The sequence below is a fragment of the Oryctolagus cuniculus genome, chromosome 21 (genome assembly GCF_964237555.1).
Source record: "Oryctolagus cuniculus chromosome 21, mOryCun1.1, whole genome shotgun sequence".
NCBI classification, from domain to species: domain Eukaryota; kingdom Metazoa; phylum Chordata; class Mammalia; order Lagomorpha; family Leporidae; genus Oryctolagus; species Oryctolagus cuniculus.
The window spans coordinates 24,676,816-24,702,346 of NC_091452.1; the positions used below are offsets into that span (position 1 = coordinate 24,676,816).

At 52.2% G+C, this 25,531-nt stretch overlaps 1 protein-coding gene across 13 annotated transcripts in view; it reads left to right on the top strand.

Annotated features, from left to right (window-relative positions):
* SFI1 (SFI1 centrin binding protein) overlaps positions 1-25,531 on the top strand; it is an 84,835-nt gene that overhangs the window by 51,750 nt on the left and 7,554 nt on the right. For 10 of the 13 annotated variants that reach the window (XR_011385157.1, XM_070065841.1, XM_051826540.2 and 7 more), the window contains 14 exons: positions 6,634-6,790; positions 9,527-9,688; positions 11,217-11,287; positions 12,146-12,238; positions 14,029-14,126; positions 15,396-15,462; positions 17,322-17,452; positions 19,243-19,324; positions 19,592-19,770; positions 20,315-20,390; positions 20,827-20,922; positions 21,367-21,443; positions 22,206-22,308; positions 24,705-24,801. Coding sequence is in view for 12 of the 13 variants with exons in the window: in XM_070065841.1 (XP_069921942.1) it covers positions 6,634-6,790; positions 9,527-9,688; positions 11,217-11,287; positions 12,146-12,238; positions 14,029-14,126; positions 15,396-15,462; positions 17,322-17,452; positions 19,243-19,324; positions 19,592-19,770; positions 20,315-20,390; positions 20,827-20,922; positions 21,367-21,443; positions 22,206-22,308; positions 24,705-24,801 (1,489 nt within the window). In the remaining variant the exon portion in view is untranslated. Of the gene's footprint in view, positions 1-5,981; positions 6,546-6,633; positions 6,791-9,526; positions 9,689-11,216; positions 11,288-12,092; positions 12,239-14,028; positions 14,127-15,395; positions 15,463-17,321; positions 17,453-19,242; positions 19,325-19,591; positions 19,771-20,314; positions 20,391-20,826; positions 20,923-21,366; positions 21,444-22,205; positions 22,309-24,704; positions 24,802-25,531 lie in introns of those variants that run through there. The other 3 variants (XM_070065842.1, XM_051826546.2, XM_051826547.2) reach the window with 2 other exon arrangements.

A 25,531-nucleotide genomic window follows, 5' to 3' on the forward strand; every position in this document is an offset into this window, starting at 1 on the left:
TGGATTAGAAGAAGAGCAGCCAGGACATGAACCAGCACCTGTATGGGATGCCTGTACTGCAGGAGGAAGCTTAGCCCATTATGCCACAGTGCTGGCCCCCCTTTTGAAACTATTATAGATACATTGTAAGATAAAGCAAGTAACTGGCAGTGTCACTAGGAATCAAGATTTCCAGTGTAAAAGAAAAGAATACAAGTACAAAATGAAAGAAATTAAGTAAAAACCCTCAGATTTGAAATGTAAATATTGAAAGAAGTCATAATTTTTTTTCCTGCCTTAAAAATTTATTTTTATCTCTGTTTCCCAGAAAGATTTAGAAACAGTGGCAGTAGCATATGGCATTTAGCATACCCAGCATCCAAGTTGTGGCCTCCACTATTTCACACTAAAAGGACCTTGTGCTTTCTTTTGGAGGAATTGCTAATAATAGGTTTGGGGCAGAAGATAGGCGAGATGAGCCTAGGATATGGCGTTCTGAAAAGTGAGGTAATTAACCACAGCTAATGGGGCTGTGTCACAGGACTCAGGAACACATTTGATCGATAGAACATTTCTGAGCATCCAGTGATTTTAGGTCATTAGCATTCTGATTCTTTGACTACATATCAGACATACATCCCACCTTTACTATGTAGCTTTATCTCCGAGAAACCAGAGGGCTAATCAGAGCGAAAGCTAAGAGCTTCTTTACTGAGAGATTGCTATTAATAGGCCGGCGCCACGGCTCACTAGGCTAATCCTCTGCCTAGCGGCGCCAGCACACCGGGTTCTAGTCCTGGTCAGGGCGCCGGATTCTGTCCCGGTTGCCCCTCTTCCAGTCCAGCTCTCTGCTGTGGCCCAGGAGTGCAGTGGAGGATGGAGGATGCTTGGGCCCTGCACCCCATGGGAGACCAGGAGAAGCACCTGGCTCCTGCCATCGGATCAGCGCAGTGCCATTGGAGGGTGAACCAAAGGCAAAGGAAGACCTTTCTCTCTGTCTCTCTCTCTCTCTCACTGTCCACTCTGCCTGTAAAAAAAAAAAAAAAAAAAAAAAGATTGCTATTAATAAATGCAGAAGGAATACTAGAATTCCAAAATTGCTGTTTTGCCACCTCTAATGAGGACATGGATCTGGACAATGATCATCAGACAGAAAGATGATGAGAAAACATCCTGGGAGGAATGGGCTGACTGCCACCCAAGCCACTGAACAGCCGTGATGCGTCTCAGCGATGATGGAACGGGCAGTGCACAGCCACACTCGTGTTCTTGCTTAAAAAAGCTGGAAGTGATGCCAACCAAGTCTAATGTGAATCTGTCAGTTTATAGGAAATCCAGGGATCAGAGGAACAAGTTCAAGTTCCCTCAAAGAGACAGTCAGATCTAAAATGTGGGACATTTTGTAGGGTAAGTGACTTGGTTTCTCTGATAGACTGGTGGTGGCATGACAGAGAAGACAGGTTGTGGGGAGCAAACCGGACTAGACTGTTACTGGAATTAAGACTTATTCTATGCATCTGCTCTCCCACAATATGGCGCTGGGAGAGAAGTAAACAGCTTCCGCACAGCTGCCTCCAGTTCAACCAATTAACTGTAGGACTTGCTCCTGATTGGAGAGCAGCGTACTCGGCGTGTGGGCAGCCGAGTTGGGATTGGCGGAGGAGGACTATAAAGGAGGAGAGAAACGGCATGCACCGGAAACATCTATGGGGAACATCTAAGGGAACACCTGTGCAGCCCCCGAGAAGAGCCGGCCGGCGGTGTGCCGCTCCCCTGCGGAAGTGGGGAATGCGGCCAGGGGGAACTGCCCTTCCACGGAGGTGGAAGGGATAGTAGCCAACCTGGGAAGAACCAGCAGCAAACCCGGGGAAGGCCGAGCAGACGAAAGAACAGCGCAGGGTCCTGTGTCGTTCCTCCACGAAGAGGGGGAGCGACATAATGGTGCCGTGACTCGGATAGGAAACATGACTCGGATTAGGAAACCTAGGACGGATAGGAAACTTAGGAGGGAAGAAACGGGAAGAAGCAGGAAAATACCGGAGAGAGAGACTAGCAAAGAGCCTAGGTGCCGGAAGAAGCTATTGAAAGCCTAGGCATAGACTCGGATATGGACTGTGGGAAAGAAGTTAGGATTGAAAGCGAAAGTGAAAGCTTTCATAGACTCGGATGCGGACTATGGTGGGGAAGCTAGGAGATTGAAAGCGAAAGTGAAACCTGGAGGAGGCTTGGACTCGGATACGGACTGTGGGGAGTAGCCAGGAGAAATGAGAGGAATATTGTTGGAAGAAAACTTAAGGAAACATACCGGGTAGAGAGAAATGTTAGGGAGGATGAAGCCGCGAGTGCAGGCCAAGCCATCTTGGAATTCTTCAAGTCACCCCGGGGAGCAAGAGGCGAAGATCTGGAACCAGAGGCAGAGACGTGGGCCGCCAGGATTCGCCAGGTTAGTCCGGGGAACTTGGACTGAATGCCGGTGGTGGCGGAAACATTCGCGGAAGCCGCCGCGTGCAGAGAGAGCACGGGGCGTTGGCGCGAGGCCGTGGTGCGGGCGCGAAGTGCGTGGAGACCGCGGAGCGTGCGCGCAGAGCCGGGAACCCGCCGGCGGGGCGAGGCGCCGGGAAGCCGCGCAAAGCCGGGAAGCTGCGCAGATGAGAGAGGCGCGGGCTGAAGCGGCTCAGCCGGGAAGCCGCCGAGAAGCAGCCTCGGGGCGGGCGCAGCCGGGAAGCCGCGGGGATAAGAATGAGAGCGGGAAGCCGCAGGGATAAGAGAAACAGAAGTTTAGAAGTAAAGTGAGAAAAATAGGAATGCTGGAAGATAGAAGTAAAATGGGAGAAATAGGAATGCCCGGAGATAGAGAAATAGAGAAATAAAAAGGCCTCCCTACAACACTGCAATGTGAGAGCTTGGATTCGGTCTGCCTAATCAAGTGAGGCGATGAGCACCTGCGGGCAGCTAGCAGCTTATGCGCCGCAGGTCACCGAAGACAGGCACGAATTAACATCAGTAAGGCTTCCCCACAATACAACAATATTAAGCTTGGATTCGGTCTGCCTGATTTAAGGCGGTAAGCGCCAGCAAGCAGCTCGACCAGAGTATGAGCTGCAGGTCACCGAAGATAGGCACGAACCAACACTAATAAGTCTCCCCCACAATAAGGCAATGAGAAGGCTTGGGTTCGGTTTGCCTGATAGGTTTTGTAAGCCCCTGCGGGCAGAGCAGAGCATGCGCTGCAGGGCACCGAACACAGGCACGCATCAGCGCCTAAAAACCTCCTCACAATGGCGAAGAGAGGACCCGGATTCGGTTTTCCTGATTGATAGGACTTGTAAGAGCCTGTGGCAACTCTAGCAAGTAGAGCAGAGTGTGTGCTGCGGGACACCGAAGACAGGCGCGTATCAACGCCAAAAAAAAAAAAAAATAAAAAGAAAGGGGGATCTGTGGGGAGCAGCTCGGACTAGACTAAGTTACTGGAATTAAGACTTATTCTATGCATCTGCTCTCCTCTGTGGGAAGCAGCTCGGACTAGACTAAGTTACTGGAATTAAGACTTATTCTATGCATCTGCTCTCCCACAATATGGCGCTGGGAGAGAAGTAAACAGCTTCCGCACAGCTGCCTCCAGTTCAACTAATAAACTGTAGGACTTGCTCCTGATTGGAGGAGAGCAGCGTACTCGGCGTGTGGGCAGCCGAGTTGGGATTGGCGGAGGAGGACTATAAAGGAGGAGAGAGACGGCATGCACCAGGAACATCTATGGGGAACATCTAGCTGAAGGAACACCTGTGCAGCCCCCGAGAAGAGCCGGCCGGCGGTGTGCCGCTCCCCTGCGGAAGTGGGGAATGCGGCCAGGGGGAACTGCCCTTCCACGGAGGTGGAAGGGATAGTAGCCAACCTGGGAAGAACCAGCAGCAAACCCGGGGAGGGCCGAGCAGACGAAAGAACAGCGCAGGGTCCTGTGTCGTTCCTCCACGAAGAGGGGGAGCGACAACAGGTAGAGAGGGAAAGGTCATATGAAAAGGAGGGGTTTAAGTGACATAACCACAGCAAACCAAGGAGGGCAATCCGGTTGTTCTGTTAGGAACGGATCAGAGGGTCTAGGGATTAAAACATCCGCATCCTGTATTGGAGTACCTGGGTTCAGTGCCCGACTCTAGCTACCTGCCAGTTCAAACCCTGGCTGAAGTCGTTGGGTTCCTGCTACCCACATGAAGTCCAGGAATGAGTTCCTGGCTTCAGCCCTGGCCACTGGGGGCCTTTGGGCAGTGAACCAACAGATGGACACTCACTCGCTCTTGTGAAATAAATAGTTAATTTTTTTTAATAGAAAGTGAGATCTTGGACAAGGATGGTAAGTAAGGTGGTACTTGGATTCTGGACATAGTTTGGACATAGCATATAGGATTTGCTAATGGAGAGATTTAATATGTGAACTTCCAGAGAAAGGTGCCAAGAGGATTCCCTGGGTTGAGCCTGAGCATCTGGAAGAGTGGAGTTGCCATTGGCTGGATTAGAGAAGGCTGAGGGAGAAGTGAGCTTGAGCAGAGAGACTGGGAGGAGCCCTCTTCTTAGGGAGACTCCAGGGAGGCAGTGGGGTATATGGGGAGGGCCTCTTGAGCATGGGCCCAGCAGGAGATGGTATCTGAAGGCACAACAGGGGTAAGAATGGAAGGAGTGAGTGTGGTTAGAGTAGAGGACCGGGTGGAGCCTGTGCAGGAGTGTGCAGCAGACACGACGAGGGACACACAGGGGAAGGAAGCCAGGGGAAGGAAGCCGTGAGCGGCTGTGCCAGGTGCTTCTGGCGGAGCAGGGAAGGTGAGGACTGAGTGAGTGTAGACCTTTGCATCAAGCAACGTGGAGATCGAAGATCACTGGATAAGAGCAGCTTCAGGAAGCTGACGACAGGAGGTTCAAGAAAGCTTGCCTGAACGAAGAGAAATTCAAAAACAGCCTTTTGACGCAGGAGCTTGGAAAGGAGGGAGCTGGAGTGTTCCTGGGTGGGCACGTGTGGTCTAGAGTGGGTTGTGGCTTTGACTGAGAATCACTGGTCCATTCCTTTCAGGAAGTGTTTCCGTGACAGTAGTTTCTCTCAAGTTTTTATTTCTGACAGCAGCACAGAAGAGGTACACACTGTACTTCCCCTGGTTTAACCGCTTGTTAACATCTTGCCACATTTGATTTCTCTAAGTCTAAAATATATTTTTTGAACAATTTTAAAATTATGGTCATAAAGTTTACCCTGAACACTTCAGCTTGTTAAATATTAGGACATTGTCCTGTGCAATCATAATATCATTATTATATCCAGGAAGTTTAACATTGGTAAGATTATGTAATGTTTGTATACTGTTCATATTAAACTGTATAATGTTGCATTTTCATGCCTGGTCCAGAGTCCAATCATAGATCACCCATTGCCTTTGGTTGAAGAGATTTTGTTATCTCTTAGGATGGGAGAACTAATAGCACATTCATGTGCTGGCTTTTAAAATCTAGCAGAGAGTGGAAAACTGGGACTGCACGGGAGGGGGAGTTGCCAGAGTGATGAATTTGAGAAGATGAGAGGAGCCGGGGTGTAGCCACGACCCCTGTTGGGAGCAGGAAGGCAGAGCCTCTGTGTGGGTGAGGGTGTGGGCATGGTGGGACCTTGAGGAAATTCTCTTTTGTTGGCGTCTGTTTTCTTAGTGAGCCAGGAAGGATGTTATTCAACTGAAGGAAAGGAGAAGAGGTATTCCGGGTTTAAGAACAGAAGACATGATTATTATTGGACTTTCCGTAAAAGTCATCTTCAAGCCAGGGCCTGCATTATCACTGCACACAGGTGCACTTTAGTGCAGTCGTAAGGGAGCTCCACGTAGACCCTCGTATTCTGTAGGTGCGCTTCCCTGAGATGACCCTGCCTGGGGAAGGGCCTCTGGACAGTTGGCTTCCTCCTCCTTTGGAAGAAAGGTCAGACCCACACCCTTCCCAAGTCTGAATTAATTATACCATCCCTCAGACTGTCCCTGCTTCTTGTCCATTGATTTTGTTTTTTAATTTCTCTTTTTAGATTTTTAACAATTTTATTTATTAGACAGAAGAGAACTCTCAACTGCTGGTTCACTCCCCAAATGCCAGCAACTGCTAGAGCTGTGCCAGACCAACATCAGGAGCAGGGAGCGCCCCACAGAGGTAGCAGGGACCCAGCCACGGGAGCCATTGCTCCACCTTCCAGAGTGTGCACTGACAGGAAGCTGGCATTGGGAGTGCAGCCAGGTCTTGAACCTAGGCACACCGGTGCTCGACCAAATACTCGGCATCCAAAGCCTCCCTGCTTCCCGACTTTTATTTTTAATCTGGAAAAAAAATCATGGTGAGCATTACACACAGAAGTTAAGATGCACCTGGGGACACCCGCATCCTGTCTCAGAGTCCCTCGGTTTCAGTCACAGCCCCACTTCCCATTCCAGTTTCCTGCTCATGTGCACTCTGGAAGTCATCCAGTTACAGCTCACGTCCTTGAGCCCTGCCACCCATGGAGGGGCCCCAGATTGAGTTCTGGGCTTCAGATTTTGGCTTGGCCCAGCCCTGTGTGTATCTGTCTGTCTTCACCCTCCTCCCCTGTGCTCCGTCTCTGTTCCTGGCGCTCCTTTGACTGTTGTTTTCTCTGGTTTACAGGCTTGGTGTCAGTGGCAAGACCAGCTCCTGCGTAGCCAGAGGGAGAGACAGAAGGCGGTCTTCGCAGTGAAGCACCATCAGGATCAACAAAAGCGGAGATTCTTAAAGGCCTGGCTTGAATACCTGGATGTCCGCAGAGCCAAGCGACAGAAGAATGGTGAGTAGGAAACTCCAGGCTCTCGAGACGGAGGATCTAGTCACAGTTTGCACTCTGCTGCTGGCAGGAGTGCTTTATGAGGGGGATTCAGATTTGTGGGAAATGGAACTGAAAGCTAAGTTTATTTTGGTGCAGAAAAATTTTGAAATGCTTCCACTGGGTCTTCAAAAAAGTTTGTGGGAGATGCATATTACAAAAAAGCAATACATGATTTCAAAATTTTGCACCAAAAACAAAGTTTTCCTTTATTTTTCTCCTTTCAAAAATTTTTACTTTTCGTTTTGAAAGGCAGAGAGAGAACTCCCATCTCCTGATTCACTCCTCAAATGCCTGCAACAGTCTCTAACTTCAGGAGCTCATTCCAGGTCTCCCACTTAGGTAGAACAGCTCTTGCTGCCCCCAAGGAGCACATCAGCAGGAAGCTGGAATCAGCAGCCGGAGGTGGGAATTGAACCCAGGCATTCTGATAGGGGACAGGGACATCTGAACAGCTGGGCCAAACACCTGCCCCTAAAGTTATCTTTTAATTCCATTTTCCATGAACTTTTTGAAATACGAAAAAGGAATGTGACCTTGTTATATCACAGATTTTTTATTCAAAGGAGATTTTTTTAACTTTTATTTAATGAATATAAATTTCCAAAGTACAGCTTATGGATTACAGTGGCTTCCCCCACCCCTAAAGGAGATTGAAGAGGAAAATAGATCACCCTCAATTCACTTATTTTCCTCTATGCATACATTTTATCAAAACAGGGGTTTAAATATACTGTAAATACTGATTATGATGATTCATATGATAAATTTTTTAAAAGATTTATTTATTTATTTGCAAGTCAGAGTTACACAGAGAGAGGAGAGGCAGAGAGAGAGAGAAAGAGGTCTTCTATCCGATGGTTCACTCCTCAATTGGCTGCAACTGCTGGAGCTGTGCCGGTCTGAAGCCAGGAGCCAGGAGCTTCCTCCAGGTCTCCCACGTGGGTACAGGGGCCCAAGGATTTGGGCCGTCTTCCATTGCTTTCCCTGGCCAGAGCAGAAAGCTGGGTCGGAAGTGGAGCAGCCGGGTTTCGAACTGGCACCCACAGGGGATGCCAGCGCTTCAGGCCAGGGCATTAACTCGCTGTGCTATAGTGCTGACTCCCTACCTACAACTTTTGTTTCTTGCTTTTTTTTTTTTTTTTTACATAGCTAGCCACCACTTTTGTAAGACTTTAAGTTTAAGTACAGTAATGTCACCCCTTGTCTGGGGGATATGTCCAAGACCCCCTAGTAGATGCCTGAAACACTGTGTTTTTCCTGTGCATACATACCTATGATAAAGTATAATTTGTATTTTTTTTTAATTTTTTTATTATTTTTTTGACAGGCAGAGTGGACAGTGAGAGAGAGAGAGACAGAGAGAAAGGTCTTCCTTTTACCGTTGGTTCACCCTCCAGTGGCCACTGCGGCCGGCGCACTGCGGCCGGCACACTGCGCTGATCTGAAGCCAGGAGCCAGGTGCTTCTCCTGGTCTCCCATGGGGTGCAGGGCCCAAGCACTTGGGCCATCCTCCACTGCACTCCCTGGCCACAGCAGAGAGCTGGCCTGGAAGAGGGGCAACTGGGACAGAATCCGGCACCCCGACCGGGACTAGAACCCGGTGTGTGCCGGCGCCGCAAGGCAGAGGATTAGCCTATTGAGCCGCGGCACCGGCCTAAAGTATAAAATTTGTAAATTCAACACTAAAAGAGATTAGTGACAATGACTAATGGCAATATACTATAATAAATTATGTGAATATAGTCTCTCAAAAGAGTCAGGACAAATTTTAATATTTCATATCACACTGACCCTGAGTAACTGAAGCTCTAGAAAGCAAAACCACAGGTAAGGGGAGAAAGCGTTGAGCTGGCCGGCATGACCAGCTACAGACCAGCCTGGACTTAGAGCGTTTGAGTTCCAGGACTGATTGCCTTACACCTCCTGGGATTCAGCTCACCGGGCCGTTAGCTGACTAGTACTGAGAAGAAATGGAGCTGAGCTAGGGTCAGCCTGGCTGGAAGCTCAGAAACACCTCTGCCAGCCTGGCGGTCAAGCTGCAGGGCATTTCTTAGTCTGAAGTCCTAGCTGGGAGACGTCTGGACAGAGGCAGAAGTGAAGCAAGAGTCCTCGTGGAAAGCAGCAGTCAGCTGTGGCTCATCACAGAAGCCTCCGCTCTGTGATGTAACTGACTGCATGGTGCCCTCCTCCTGAGAGAGCAGATAACAGCTAGGGATTCCTAATGACCTTCCACTGTTTATAATGTTTATCTAAGGATTCTTTGGGGAAGAGCCCCAAATCCCTCCCTGCTGACTGCCGGGGTGGGGTTCAGCTCGTCTTAAGGTCGCTTTGAGGAGTAGGCTGCACACTTGGAGTACCTGGGTTTTCATTCCTGGCTGTGGTTACTGATTCCGGCTTCCTGCCGATGCGAATCCAGTGGGGGCAGCAGTGATGACTCATGTCACCATGACAACTCATGTCCATGCCACCGCTTCCCAGCTGCTGGCCTGCCTAGTGCAGCCCTGGCCACTGTGGGCATATGGAGTGAACCAGCGGATAGGAGTATGCGCTTACCCTCCTCTTCATTCTCTCTTCCTCCCCTTCTCCCCTCTCTTACTGTACGTGTCTCTCTGCCTTTCAAATTGGGAAAAAAAATTAATGCTTCCAGCTCATCTCCCAGCATGGGGGGAGCAGCACTAAAGTTCCTGTCTGTTGCAGAAATGGCCCAGCGATTCCACCGCGCTACTGTGCTTCAGATACACTTCTGTGATTGGCAGTGGGCTTGGGAGCGGAGGCAAAGCTTGTATGGCCAGCAGGCTGCGCTGGGGGAGCTGGCCAGGAGGATGGCCCTGCGCCGGGCCTTTGCGCGCTGGAAACACTGTATCCTTCAGCTGCATGAGCTCAGCAGTGGGTGAGGCAAAAGTCAGGAGATAGAGGCTGAACCCTTACCAAAGACAACTTTATCTTCTGTTGACCTGCTTTTACAGTGTGCTGTCTACTTGGGACTTATGTACTTAGAGTTTAAAGAATAACAGTAAAACGAACACCTAGGTCCCCGCCAACCGATCTAAATAACACAACACTGCTGGCAGCCCAGTCTGCTCTCCCCTCACCGCGGGCCCTCTCTCCCCTCACAGTGTCCCCGCCCTCCTCACTGTAGTCTCTTGGTGTCATCGTCCCATTGCTCGTCTCCACCTTCTGAGTAGTAGAGATTGCCACAGCTGTCGCGTGGTGACACCACCACTGTCGCCGTAGCTTTGCTTTGTGGAGATGTTACTGTGTGCATCTGCGCGCGTTGCCCTGTGAGTCCTCATGGCAGCCCTGCAGAGCACGAGTCACTGTGTCTGTGCTACATTGACTTAGGTGAAGTTCAGTGGTTTTCACTGTCACAGCAAACCACTGGCAGAACCAAGAGCTTTTAAAAGTCAGGCTTTCGACTTCTGGGCATGTGTTCTTAATCACTGCCCCATGCCGCAGCACTTGCCCAAGCGTGGGAAACGGGACTGCCTTGTGGTAAAGCCTGCTTAAGCTCTGGGATGGGGGAAGCTCAAAGACTAACAGGAGGTGATTGTCTGGCAGGGAAAACAGACGCGACAATGCAGCCTTACAGCATGGCGTGACTGTAGCAAGTCCTGCAAGAGCCAATGGAGACTGAGCTGAAGAGGCAGTGTTGGAGTGGAGTCTTGGAGGATAGCAAGTTCACCCCACGGGAGGAGGGAAGGACTTTGTGCAGGCTGGGAGTGAGCAAAGGCGTTGGACACCCTGTTGTGCACTGTGGGGCTGTGGCTGGCAGAGGCAGGGTGGGGAGGGCCATGTGGCCTGGGGACTGGCTTGTGCAGCCCTTACGCAGTGAGCAGGAGTTTAGGCTCTCTCCTGAGGGCCACCGGGAAGCCTCTGGAGGTTTTTAAGAAGAGAACAGAAGCAGTCAGATTTGTGCTTTAGAAAGGGTGATTCTGGATTTGAGGAGAGAGGCCAGCCAGGTGAGCTAGTCACCTCACAGCCTGTGTGAAAGACAGGCCAGGTGGGCCATGCGATGTTGGGGGTGAGGACAGAACAGGAGGGTGAGCAGAGGAGAGAGATGTAGGAGAGCAGATGGGCTCAGCAACTGAGTCGATGGGGGGAGTGGGAGGAGAAAACATTTGAAAATAACTCGAGAGGTTTTTAGCTCAAACATCTGACTGGGTTGTGATGCCAAACAGAGCGCAGGAAAGGGAGCAGGTTGTGCTTCAGATAGGAGGATTTTGGAACTGTTTACCGAAGTGGGCAGTGGCTTAGCTCAGGGCGAGGCAGTGCTTGGGAAGTAACTTGCCCGCTGCTTCCCTGGGCCAAGGGCCTGACCCTCCAGGTTGGTCACTGGGATGTGTGGGGCGGGAACCGTGTTGAGACCCAAGCCTTAACATCCCAGCAGACGTGCTGCTCTGTGCAGAGGAAGCAGCCCTGGCGGAGGTGGCAGAAGAGCACCACAGGCTCAGCCTGCTGGTAAGAGGGCTGTGGACTCATCAGCCTCGCTCAGGCTCCCGCTCCTGGGGCCCCGGCCCACCTCAGCCCCCAAGGGCGGCCCTCCTTCCATTCCTGGTCAGAGGGGTTTGGAGCTGTGCAGCGCCCTAGAGTTGGTCTAGTCCTGGGCTTCTTTATGCGGCAGAGGCCCTTTTCAGTAATGGAAGCCTAACGCAGCAAGGCTGTGCTTGAAGCAAGGTCTTCCAGGAGCCTGTGGGGTTCCACAGAGCACCCGAGGAAAGCCCACTCCCAGTCTGGGCTCCTACTTCTGTCGCGGAAAACTGAAGCCCTGGGTGTGGGGGCATGGGGACCGCGGGCTCTGCTCAGATCTCATGTGAGGTGCTATTCATGGAGCTGGATCCAGGCCTGGAAACCCTGCCCCTTCCCCAAGCCCTGTTCACCAAAGATTCCTTCTATTGATGCCAGCAGAGCTGCGTTTGGGATCGTGTAAGTATACACATAGGATCCACACGGTAAACACACCACCACAGCCCAAAAGTTTGTCTCCTTTTCAAGAGGCAAAAGCTAATGTTTGACCTCTGTAGAATTCTCCTGTGGGTCAGGGGATCCCCTGATCAGAGGTGAGGGTGTCTTTGTTCTGTGCAGTGCCTGTGGGCAGTGGGAGTGGCTGATAAATGCTGAGGTACCACAGCCGCTGTGTGGGCTCCTGACTGAATCTCAAGAGAGATTCATTCCCAAGAAACACTTGGGAATGGGGTGGCTCTGAATGAGCTTCTCGCTTCCTGATCAGGGCACCGCCTTCCTTTGTCTGCTCTTATTTTTACAGACTCTGCTGATTCCTGTCTTTGTGACCCGTTGTGTCCTTTCTTCTTTGCCCAGAACTTTTGCTTTAGAGCCCTGAAAGACAATGTAACCTGTGCCCATCTCCAACGAATAAGAAAGAATCTGGCTCACCAGCAGCACGACATGACGGTGAGGGCCATTTTCTGTGCCAACGGATCTCTTTCTTCTTTACTTTAATTGTTTAAAAAAATTATCTGAGAGAAAGAGAGAATATACTCCCACCCACTGGTTCACTCCCTGACAACCCACCATGGCCCAGGCTGGGCTGGGGCCAAGGCCAGGAGCTGGAAACTCTATCCAGGTCTCCCACGTGGGTGGCAGGACCCAGTTACTTGAACCATCACTGCCACCTCCTAGGGTCTGCATTAGCAGGAAGCTGGAGTCAGTGTAGAACCCAGGTACTCCGATATGGGACATGGGTGCTTAAACTGCTAGACCAAGTATCTGTCCTGAGGGACCCCTTCTGATGGCTGTATGCTTAAAGATCTCTGGATTTTAGCCTCCAGACCTTAGTACCCTAAGGTAATCCATACCTGCTGATAGAAAAACTCTTGTGTTTGCCTTGTTGATCCCATTTTTTTTATCTGTTTGCTAAGAGAATTAATGGTTGACCTAGATGTTGAGTACTGTGGATTTAAACCCTGGCCAAAGGGGTATGGTGATATGAATACACTGTAAGTCATGCACCTCAGGTCTGTTCCATTAATGTACCTCAGTCGACCTTATAAAGTTCCTTTATAAATCCATTCTCTTCAGCGGCTTGTTTACCTGATGTCTCTACTTGCACGTTTTGTTTCTGGGTGTGTTTTGCTATTTTATGAAAATGTTCAGGGGCTAGCACAGTGGCATAGCGGGGAAAACCACCGCCTGCAGAGCTGGCATCCCATATGGGTACCAGTTCTAGTCCTGGCTGCTCCTCTTCTGATCCAGCTCTGTGCTGTGGCCTGGGGAAGCAGTGGATGATGCCCAAGTGCTTGGGCCCTTGCACCTGCATGGCAGACCTGGAAGAAGCTCCTGGTTCCTGGCTCCTTAGCGGCCCAGCTCCAGCCGTGTGGTCATTTGTGGAGTGAACCAGGGCCTGGAAGACCTTTCTATCTCTCCTATCTCTCTCTAACTATCTCTCAAATAAATAAATAAATAAATAAATCTTTTTTTAAAATTTCCTTGTTTTATGCAGTTACTACAAACTGAAAGTTAAGTGTAAAGTTTCCATTAGGTTGAAGTAAACATTTTTAAGACTACCCCATCGATAGTAATGTGCAAGAAGTTTAATTTCTAAGGTGATTTTTAAAATTTATCTTTTATTTATTTGAAAGGCAGGGTTAGAGAGGAGAGAGAGAAAGAGATTTATCTCTCTTTCTTCCATCAGCTGGTTGACTCCCCAGATGGCTGCAATGGCCAGGGCTGGGCCAGACCGAAGCCAGGAGCCTGGAACTTCTTCCAGTCTCCCGTGTAGGTACAGGAGCCTGAGTACTTGGGCCATCCTCTGCTGCTTTTCCAGGCACATTATCAAGGAGTTGTATCAGAAGTGGGGCAGCCAAGTCTTGAATCAGCTCCTATATGGGATGCAGGCATTGCAGGCAGCAGCTTAACCTGCTATGCCACAACACTGGCCCCTGAAGTGATTTTTTTTTTGAATGCTGTTGTCTCCCATGAGGCCCATATTAAGAACAGCTTCTTCCCCCAGCTCTCCCTAGACTGAAGGAATCCTCTTTCTGTCTTCTACATTGGCCATGAACAGCTCCCTGGCTCAGCCACAATTACTTTGCAAGCCCGTGTGTGTTGATTGTTCCGCACTGAGGTAACTCCTGCTCTTGGGGAAGCTCATGGCCTGTTGGAGTAGGACTCACCAGTAGGTGAAGAGCGATGATTTTACCTTTCACCTAGTAAACTTCTCTTTCCTGCCTGTGTCGCTGCAGCTGCTGCGCAGGTTCTGGGACCTCTGGCAGTGTCGGATTGAGCAGAAGGAGGAAAGAGAGCAGCTCCCCGTGGTGTGCGCCGCCTGGGACCACTACAGGTAGGGACTCCATCCTCATCTTCAAGCTCTCCCAGGCACCTTGTGACCATGACTGTATTCCCCTTGCATGAGTGAGTGCAACTGATTCACAAAGGCCTCCTAGGGGTGGAGGCCTTGCTGTGGACCCCCTGATTCCTGACTTTGTGTTTTAATGTTGTCTGATTGGACAGGAGGTAGAGTGAGGATCACTGTGGTGGTTCTGGGCCACCGTGGTGTGAAATGTGTGTCTGGTAGCCTGTTACTACACTGCCTCAGGCTTTGAGCAGGAGTGATGCTCGTGTCTTAGGACGTGTGCGTTGCTAATGTCCAGGGGTCTGTCAAGTAAGTGCTGTATTTGTGGCTCCTTCTTCAAAGGGTGCAGGACGTGTCCCCATGTTTTAGAGTTAGTCATTCAGTTGGAGAAGGAAAAGCACTGCATATCTGTGAGGAAAACTCAGAAGAAACAGGAAAGAAAGTATGAAGTGAAAACGAGTTTCCTGGGGCTGGCATTGTGCCACAGCAGGTTATTCTTCTGCCTGTGAGCTGACGTGGCATCACGTATGAGCCTTGGTTGGAGTCTCGGCTCCTCCACTTCCAGTCCAGCTCCCTGTTAATATGCCTGGGCAAGCAACAGAAAACACCCAAGGACTTGGACCCCTGCAGCAGGGGTAGCAGCAACTGGAGCTGAGCCAGGCTTAGACTCTAAGTCTCCCTTTGGATAGCAAGAACTCAAGTACTTGGACCATTATCTTTGCCTCTCAGGCACATTAGCAGGAAGCTGGATCAGAAGCAGAAGCAGGACTTGATCCAGGCTGATAGGTGTTGTGAGCAGCTTAACCCAAGCAGCAGCTTAACTCACTGTCCACACGCAATACCCACCCCTGGAGAATATTTGACTTAATTCAGAGATACCAGGATGTGTCATGATTCTAAATCTGGCTTATAAAGCTGAGTGTGGCTCTCACTGTCAGTGTCACTATGTGTGTGAAGGGGAGTGAGCCTGTCACAGACCCAGGCCATGAGACTCAACCCTGTACTTGGTCTAATTCGGTTTGCAAGAAAATTGTCAGTTTTTACGCAATTCACAGTCTAAAATTAGGAGTTGACAGATTTCATGTTAGCGGTCAGATTCTTGTTTCTTCTCTCCTAGAATGAAACAAGGAAGCTCCCAGGGTGCCTTTTAGTTCGCAAGGAGTAGCTCACCCAGATTTACCTGCCTTACAAACAAAGCAAAATTTTAGAAACCGGAAGGCACCAGTTGGCTTTACTTGGTGTTGTGCTTTATTTCAGGAAGACATTGCAACACAAGTATATCAAGTTGTGGCTACAGTATTCCCAGAAGAGGCGATACAAGCAGGTGTGGAGTGCTTTGCAGCAGATAGCCCTCCCGGCTTCTGTTCTTGGATCCATTTGCTTGGGAATTATTCTTGGAAAAGGCCTGTTCCAAAAGGTCTTGTTCTGATTTGAAAGAGAAGGTGCTGGAAAAAGACTCAGAAGTGTTTCCGCCAAACTCCCTGGTGTCATCAGGAAGTCTGCCTAACTCCCGTTCATCTGCTAGGGAAGTGCTCGTGCCCTCAGAAAAGAATGAGCTCTTATCATTTATTGGAGGAGTAAGTCAGCCCATCACCCAGCGTGACTTCAGGAGAGTCAGGGCCAGGTGCAGAGCCCAGACGCTGTGCTGAACAGTGTGGGGCACAGGTGCCCACAATGTGTGGCAGGGATGGAGGCCAGGGTGACGAATTAGCAAAGGCTGATTGAGAAAGAAAATTTCAACTCAGATCCATGTAAGAAATGCTTATTGCACAACTGCTATGCCTGTGATCCTGTAGAAAGAAGGCAAAATATCTGTTCTCACAGAGCTTATAATTTAGTAGCAGGGCAGTAAGTAAATGTGGACTTGCTGTGACATAGAGTGCTGACTGGGAAGGAGCGCCAGGCCACGTTCAGGCTCAGTGGGTGGCGGCGGCCTGGGTGGTGCGTGAGAAGCACCCCTTCCCAGCCATCCCTGGCAGTAAGTCGGGCCACACAGACCAAGCTCCCTGCCAGTTATTTCTGTGCTGCCCTCCCAACCCCCATCTCCATCTGGTGCTAGAATCTAGAGATTCTGGCCGATTCTCCATAGTTTTGGGGATAGAATCCAAATTTTCAGGGCTGTATGCAAGATTCCTGTGGGAGGCTGATCCCTGATGGATTTCCACCCTGTCCTGTTGCTGCCCCACTAACTGCACTCCGGCCACGTAAGCTGCTAGCCGTTCCCTGGATGTGCTTCTCATGGTCCCTGCGGTTCTTGATTCCTCACTACCTCCCAGCTCAGGGGTGTGCTCTCCTCCCCCGGCCCCACCCTCCTCCTGTGTGGTTTTATCAGCATTCACTGTGTAGTCCTGCCAGGCTGTGAAGGGTGCAGCCTGTCTCTTTCACCTGACACAATGCTTGGTGTACGGTAATGTGTGCTGACTGTTATCTGGACGAGTAAATGTGCAAGTGGATGAACCAACTGCCGTTGATCATGCTGGAGCTTTACCCAGAGATTGTCTCAGTTTTAGGAGTGTGGATAGAGCCAACCCAGGGCATGGCTTTCGTGCTGCCCTTGCCTTCCACATCTGGAAAATGCCTCAAGTCCCTTCATTCTCTGACATCCCTTTGGGTTGTGTTGCTGAGAGGACATTGCCACTTGCTCCCTTAAGTTCATTTACTGCAGGTGGTACAGAATATAGGGAGGCCCTTTCGAAAAAGACTGAGTTTAGGATTGAAAGGTTGTATGTATTCAGGAGGAACCCTCCTTTTCCGACACTGTTAGAAAGTCAAGGGTCAGGGGGCCGGCAATGTGGCACAATCGGTTAAGCGCCACTTGCAACATCAGTATCCCATCTGAGCACTGGTTCGAGACCCAGCTGTTTCACTTCCAATCCAGCCCTCTGCTAAGGCGCCTTGGAAAGCAGCATAAGATGGTCCAGGTGCTTGTGCGCCTGCACCCATGTAGGAGACCCAGAAGAAGCTTCTGGCTTCAGATCGGCCAGCTCTGGTTGTTGTGGCCATTTGGGGAGTGAACCAGCAGTTGCAAGATCTCTCTCCCCCTTTTTCTCTGTAACTCTGCCCTTCAAATAAACAAATGCTACTGTTTGGGAAGCAACCCTCCAGAAGGCTGACTTTGAAAGCTCATTGTCTTTTTTTAAAAAAAGATGTGAAGCACAGAGGCCATTCGTTGTTTCCCTGCAGCTGTTGCGAGCCAGAGCAGACGACCATTTCCAGCACAGAGCCCTGCCCGCTGCCTTCCACGCGTGGCACAGACTGTGGCGGTGGCGCCAGCAGGAAAGTGTCCTCCACTCGACAGCAGTGCGTTTTCACAGGTATGCGGTGTGACACCTGCCTGCCTTGGGGCAGGTGCCTGAGTCCAGCTCTGCCCACCACCCTGCCCACTTGTGTTGCTTCTCAGCCGCCCAGTGCCCAGGCTGAGTCTTCTGGTTTTTCTCTCATGTGAGCTCACTGGACTCATTGAGCAGGAGGAGTCAGCCAGGGTTTCTCCTGGGAAAAGCTGAAGTCCATCTTTGACGGCAAGTGCTTTCCAAATAGCCTGTGTCCTCATCTCTGGCTGTAGAGAGAGTCATGAGCGCTGCCCGTTAACTTTCGGGATCAGCTAGGTGGCAGGCACTCCCGAGCGTGAGTTTCCTGCAACACTCAGTTCCTGTTTTGCTAGACTTGGCTTCTTGAAGTCTTGCAGTTATAGTCATCAGAATTAGAAAGTCAAGGAACATCTCTGGCTCCTGCAGGGCAGACGTGCTCCGGGCAGGTCCTTGCTGCATGCTGGTGGCATGCAGTGAAGAAGTGACCGATTGCTGACTGTGTGTCTGCCAGTGAGGTGGGCAAGGTCATGGAAGGAAGACAGCAAACATGGAGTGTTCAAAAAGTTGGTGGAAATGCATACTGCGAAAAAAGTACACATGGGTTTCAATTTTTTCCACAAAATAAACACCCTTTTTCCACAAACTTTTTGAAGCATGCTTATGTAAACTCATTCTGCCTATGACACCATCGTCTTCGTTAATAATTTCCTTCCTTACAAACCGAGAGAACAGCCTCCAAGTGATAAAGGACCTGCCTGTGGTGACACAGTGAGTGGCAGAGCCGTGGGTCAGATCCCCAGCTCCAGTGCCAAAGTCCACCGCTTTCTGCGTGGCCAAAGCAGACATCTTCTTGATGGTTTTGTTGGAGCTTTAAATTCTTGTGGTTAGGTTGATGCACGAGAGACAGTGGACAAACAATTTCAGGGGGCAGATCCTTGTGTGCACAGTTGTGTCAGCCTTGATAAGGTCTCTGGAACTTGGAGGGAGAGCTGGGGAGTGCAGAAGTATCAGGGGGGCTTCCTGTGAGCCAGGGGATGAGGATGGATAGGCGGAGTCATGAGATGAGGGGATTGGACTGGGCTTGTAGGTAAGTGGTGGACACATGTTTGAACAGGTGCATGGAAGGCTTAGAGTGACCGTTTTGGGGATTACCCAGACACAGCGTACTCTTAGAGAGATGGGGGGCATGCATTGAGAGAAGTTACATGGATCTTGGATTTGGAGGACCCTGACATGCTGGGGGTTTTTTTGTTTATTTTTTAAAGATTTTTATTTATTTATTTTGAGAGGCAGAATTACAGAGAGGGAGAGCAGAGAGAGAGGTCTTCATCTGCTGGTTCGCTCCCCAAATGGCTGCATCATTTGGAGCCGGGCTGATCCAAAGCCAGGGGTCAGGAGCCTCCCCTGGGTCTCCCTCAGAGGTGCAGGCCCAAGCACTTGGGCCATCTTCTGCTTTCCCATACCTTAGCAGAAAGCTGGATCAGAAGAGGAGCACCTGCAGGCAGAGGCCCAGCCCACAACGCCACAGCGCCAGCCCTGAGATGCTAGTTTAAGAGAAGCAGCGGCACTGTGGCGTAGCAGGTTAGACTGCTGCTTGTGGTGGTGGCATCCCATGTGGGTGCCAGTCTGAGTCCCGGCTGCTCTACTTCCAATCCAGCTCCCTGCTGATGAGCATGGGAAAGCAGTGGAGGATGGCCCAGGTGCTTGGGCCCCTGCACCCACGTGGAGACCTGGATGAAGCTCCTGGCTCCTGGCTATATTGTTCCACTGTCACTCATCTCATGTGTGTTTTTCAGGGAGACATTGGAGAAGAGAGTGTTTTCTCTCTGGTGGCAGAAGATGTTTGAACAGCGAGAAAACCGCCTGGCAGAGAGAATGGTAAGAGGCTGCATCTGAGGAGGCACATGAGGGGCCTCCTTCCCCCCGGAAGTCACCGGAATCCAGACCCCCACTCTAGGTCTTCTGCCTGTGATTCATAAAGCAAGGGCAGGGTCTGGGGCATCTGTGTCCTTTGTCGCTGGAGTTCATGGATTTCCCAGGCACCCATTTCTTTGGCTGTGGCCATGATCGGTGTCCTGCAGATTCTTGCCCGGCTCCTGTAACCCCTGTGCTCAGCGTGCTATGTTTCTCCCCATCCTGCCACAGGCCATCCTTTATGCGGAACAGCAGCTTCTGCGTAGGTCCTGGTCCATGTGGCGCCAGCAGGCAGCAGCCCATCACCGGGAGCGGGAGTGGCAAGCAGTGGCCTGTGCCCACCACGGCCACGAGAGGCTCAGGAGAGCATTCTGCATCTGGAGGGGCCGTGCCTGGGTCCTGCGAACAGAGTGAGTGGTCCGCACTGCCTCAGGAGCCCCTCCCACCCAGCTTGCTGCCGTCATGCTGGCCATGCCACATGCCCGACCCGAGGGTTGTGTCAGCCTAGACTCTGGTTTTAAGTTCTCTAAATTCATCCAGAAACAGTCTAAGCAAAGCAGGGCTGTGGTGGCAGGACCTTGGGCTGCCTCATGAGGCCACTGGCCTCATCCTGCTTATTGGTTGGGGCCCATTCGTAGTGACTGTGGCCACAGATTAGACTGGTGGCCCATGTTCGAATAGCGGACCATCCTGGGGAAGTGGGCAGTGATGGCAGTTTTTACCACACCATGTAGCTAGAAGAGCAGGAGCTCTCCATAGCCACCCTGTGCTTTGAGCCACTCACCCCATCAGCACACATTTAACCTCCACCTTGGTGAGCGGCTTCAGCTTCTGCAGCTTAGCAGGCTTTGGTGGTACTTAGCACCCTGAGAGAGAGCCCCCGAAACTTGACCCCTGGGTGGGGGCCGGGGGCTGCATCGAGGCTGGCAGCTGAGCTCTGCGTGTCGCCCACAGGAGGACAGGCAGGGCCCAGGCTGTGGAGATGCACTCGGCGCGGCTCCTGCACTGGGCCTGGAGCAGGTGGCAGGAGGTAAGGCGTGGCGCTGGTGCCGTCTGGGTGTGACTTGGACAGGTGGAGCTGTGTGTCGGTGTGACGGTGTGACGGTGTGACGTGGCACATAGATGGGCTCCACCACAGCCCCTCAGCAGCCGCCGCCTCTGAGCCGAGGGGGAGAAGTGCGAACTTGCTTTGGGAAGATGATTGGCTCCAAGTTCCTGGCAGTAGGCTATGCTTATCTGAACTCATGGGATCAGAGTCCTGGTCTCAGCATTTGCAGGGCCCTACGGAGGGTACAAAGTGTCTAAGCAAACACTGAGCCTCCACTTTGAGTCGGGCCCTGCTCACAAGACCCTCATTCGTAGCAAGGGACTGAGGCACAGAGAGGTTCAGTATCTTCTCGGCACTCACACACAGGGTGTGCAGTGAGGCAAGGCTGGGCCCACCCACCTCATCCCTCTGCCTGCAGAGCCTGGCCCTGCGGGGAGCCGAGCGCTGGAAGCTGCTGCGAGCAGAGCTGCATCACCAGCGTGCCGTGCTGCACCGGGCGCTGCGGAAGTGGCTGGTAGGAGCCACTTCTCCTCCTGCTTGCCGGGGGGCCGGGGAGGTTTCTGAAGACAGTTTCTCTTCTCCTTCCTCAGCGAGACACAGTGCTTCCCCGAGCCACAGACAGGTGCCCCGACAGTACTTCCCCGAGCCACAGACAGGTGCCCCTGGTGGTGGGTGTCAGAGGACAGGCTCCTTCCATCCTTGTAGAGCGCAGTGAAAGCAGACGCTGGGTGGGGAGCAGCTCAGGGCTCAGGGCCCATGGCGGCCTCACTGGGCAGTCTCCTTCCCGATGTCTGGGTGGGCCTGTGGGCCTTGACTGAGGGTTTAGTTTCTGCACCCTCTGTACATGCTCTGGGCATGGCGTTTCCTATTGTAACCATACCACTGAGGCAAGGAGAAGGCTGGAGCAAGGAGCAGGCTGGGCCCAGAGGCGGCCCCCAGCCCTCCTTGTCCGCCACAGACTTACCAGGACCAGGTGCGGAGCATCCTGCAGGAGGTGACAGCCAGGGAGAGGCGGCACCACAGGCAGCTGCTGCGGTGAGTCTCCCGAGCCTGCCCAGGGCTCAGGCTGAGGAATGAACGGGCCTGGCCACAGCAAGCCCTGGTCTGCTGGCTGCAGAGTGAGGCTTTAGAAAGCAGCTCCCCTAAAGCCTGCGAGGCTGCTTGCCTGGCCTGCTCCACCCCGCAGAGATCACGGGCCACCTGCGTCTCCCTGGGGAGGGCACTCAGGCAGCCTCGTGCAGCTTCCCCAAAGCCCATCCTCCAGTTCTAAGCTCTGGACGTGCTCCTTCACAGTGGGCCTTGCTCCTGCCTCTCTTTGTTTTCCTTCTTTCATGTTGGTTCAGCACGTGCTGTTCCAGGCAGCCTGAAGGCGGTGGGCCTCTTAGCTTTAAACACATCCATACTTCCTTTGGGCCCCTCCAAGCAGCTGTCCAGCACTTCAGACAGCAGGAGGAGAGGGGCTCCCTGAGCTCGCTCTGGCTCGCACACATGCACGCACGCACGCACACACGCCCTTCCTCCAGCTTCCCTGGCCCCCGAACTTCTCTCATCATCGCAGTGTGAGTCACCTATGATGACATCATCTGGTTCTGGCCCCACAGAAATTCCTGAGGACAGGGAGCAGTGCCCAGCACTGAGCAGGTGCTCTCCAAATGCACCATGGGTGGCCACACTGTGAGCCTGGTGTCAGTGTGACCGGTCCCCCGAGGCAGAGAGCCCCAGCCCAGGAGAACGGGGAGGAGGAATGACTCCTGAGGGTCCCCCTGTTTCTCCCTGCTGAGGCCTGTGCACCTGCAGGTGGGTGTTACGCCACTGGAGACAGAACACCGTGGCCTGTGTGGATGAAGCCAGGAAAACTTCCCAAGCATCTGCTCACTACAGAAGGACCCTCTGTTCCAAGGTGAGGTTAAGGGCAAAGCTGCTCACCCTGGGGGTATGGCGACTATTTCCTGGCAAGAGTTGGGGGTGGTGCCAGACATTCAGACAGAACAAGGGGCCCAAAGCATGAGGAATTCCACATGTGTAGAAAGTACTGGTTCTGATAAGAATTCGTTCAGGGGCAGGCATTGAGATGCCTGTGTCCTGTATTGGAGGCATGGGGTCCAGACTTCTTTTTTTTCTTTTTTTAAATATTTATTTATTTGAGAGGCAGAGTTAGAGATGGAGAGAGGAGAGACAGAGAGATCTTCAATCCACTGGTTCACTCCCCAAATGGCTGCTATAGCCAGAGCTGGGCTGATCAGGAGCCAGGAGCTTCCTCTGGGCCTTCTTTGCAGGTGCAGAGGCCCAAGCACTTGGGCCATCTTCCAGTGCTTTCCCAGGCCACAGCAGGGAGCTGGATTGAAAGTGGAGCAGCCGAGACTTGAACCTATACCCATGTAGGATGCCAGCACTGCAGGTAGAGGCTTAACCTACTGTGCTGCAGCGCCGGCCCCATGAGTTCAAGTTTTGACTCATCTCATGATTGTAGCTTCCTGCTAATGCACCCTGGAAGCCAGTGATGGTGGCCTAAGTGCTTGGGTCCCTGCCACCCACGTGGGAGACGTGGACTGTGTTCCTGTCACCCGGCTTTTGATCTGGCTTAGCCCCAGGGACTGTGAACATTTTGGAGGGGAGGGGTTGAACCTTCAGATGGGAGTGTTCTCTCTCTCTCTCTGTCTCTCTCTCTGTGTCTCTCACAAGTAAAATTAAAGTTTTTTTTTTAAGTATCACTGCTTTTTAAAAAAGGATGTCATGTTTTTACTGAATTACAAATCCATATCTGCTGAAACAAGAACACGGCACACAGTCAATAAACTGCTTCTTACTTGAGCCAGTACTTTCTGCACATGGGGACAAACTGTGAACCGCTGAGCTCTAGTCTCCTTTCCCTCCTCCTCCTCCATCAAAAGACGATGCTGGGACAGGCTCTGGGCCACAGAGGCTTTCTGGGTAGCACGCAGTGTCCAGGGGGTAGGTGCTTGGTCATCTTCAGTGGGAGGAGACCCCAGATCACCACCTTGTTCCACTGGAGTAGAAGCAAGGAGATGCCATGTGGTAGCACTGGTGCCCAGGGGGTGGGGAGGGCTGGCAGGAGGTGGCCGTGGGAGGAAAATGATGGACCACAAAGAGCGCCTTCAGACAGAAACAAATGACAGAGCACAGAGTAGTCCCTGAGCCCGAGCATTTAGAAAATTTAAAACATTTTATTTATTTTCGTTTTATTTGAAAGGCAGAGAGAGAGACACAGAGATCGTTCATCTGCTGGTTTACTCCCCAAATGCCCACAACAGCCAATTCTGGGCCTGGTCAAAGCCGGGAGCTAGGAACTCCATTTGGGTGGCAAGGACCCAAGTGCCTCCAGGGTGCAATTAGTAATAAGCTGGAGTTGGCAACAGAGCCAGGACTTGAACCCAGGCGTTCTCAGGCGGGATGTTAACTACTGCGCCAAACCCCTGCCCGTGTATTTCTTCACCTCTCTTTTTAGCTAGCAGAGACAGAGCTCCCATCCGCTGGCTCGCTCCCTCAATGTCCACAGTGGCAAGGACTGGGCCAGGCAGAAGCCAGGCACTCAGGTCTCCCGTGTGGTGGCCGGAATCCAACAACTGCTGCTTCCCAGGGTGCACGTTAGCAGGAAGCTGCCAGCGAGCGCAGGGCAGGACTGGAACCCAGGTGCTGTCACATGGGGAGAGGGCGTCTGTGGCTTCACCACCAGGCCAGACCCTTCCCCCAGTCAGCCTCGTTAGGAGACGTGTGTGGGAGCCCTGGCTGCAAGGCAGGCGCTGGTCCTGACAGCTGCAGCCAAGGGGGAGGGAACAGTTGCATCTGGTCAAGGCCCCATCTGTTTTCAGACAGACTTGGAGGCCAGGCTGTGCACCCCCGCCCTGGTAAGGAGGAAGGAGAGCAGGAATCTTGGCTTAGCCTCAGGGCGTAGAGAGGGGGAGGCCGTGTAGGTGGGAAAGGAGTTCAGGGCTGTATGGAGTGGCCACAGGCCTCCCTGGCTGCCAACTTATTTTTTTTTAAGTGTTTTGCTACTGTGATTTTACTCTCTCATAGGAACAGGGCAGATACGTGCATGTTCTGTTTGCTAAATAACAGAATTATACCCATGTAATGACTTCTTCATTCCCTTCTGCCACAAGTCTCAGCGCCTGCGGTGCTGGGCTAGCTGTGGGGGGCCTGGGGCTGTGTCCTGTGGCTGTGTGGATCTCAGGCACCTCAGCCGCTCCTCCCCTCAGGAGCTGCGGTCGCGGGCCTGGGGGTCCCCAGAAGTCAGGACACGTTCCGATGACCCCTCAGTTCCTCGCCTGCCTGTAGGTCCTGATCCAGTGGCGGGAGGTGGCCTCTGTGCGGATTTACTACCGACAGCAGGAGGCCTATGCTGTCGAGGAGGCCCGGAAGGTGCTGGAGAGAGGTAAGTGGGGGCCCGGAAGAGCAGGGTGACTGTCCTGGGGTCTCTGCTGCCCCGCCACTGTCTCATCACGTGCACTGGTCCTCTGGCACTGTGTATCAGAGTGCCGTAGACTAGGAAGTGTGAGGTCAGTGTCAGCAGTGCCAGCCTCCCTCTGAAGTCTCGGGGGGCAGGGGCAGGGATCCCGCCCCTCTTCCGCTTTCTTTCTGGTGGCTGTGGCAGCCCGATCAGTCCCTGGCTTGTGGACGTATCATACCCGCCTCTGTCTCCATGTGGTCCTTCCCTGTCCCTGGGTCGTTCCTTTCAGGGACATGGGTCTCACTGAGGGCCCGCCCTACTCCCATACGACATCACCTTAACTAATTACATCTGCACTGACCCCGTTTCCAAACAAGGTCCCAGGAAAGACATGAAGGGGGGCGGGGGTGGACACAGCGTGGAGTTCTGTCCTCTGGTTGCCATCCAGTTTATGATAACGTGAAAGGCCAAGGCTTGAGATTCAGAGACAGGAAGAGATGAGTCTGCAAGGTGGGGGGGGTCCTCGGTGGTGGGGGAGGGCTCCTGACGAGGCAGTCCTACCAGAGCCTGCTGCTTGTCAGGGCCCTGCCTCCCTGCCAGCCGGGTCCTCATGTGTTCAGGGACCAGAACTGCACAGATGCGTGTATCTCACGAGATACACAGACCCGCGAGAGACACACAGCCTGGGTGCCCTGCAGTGGGGGGAGGCGACACT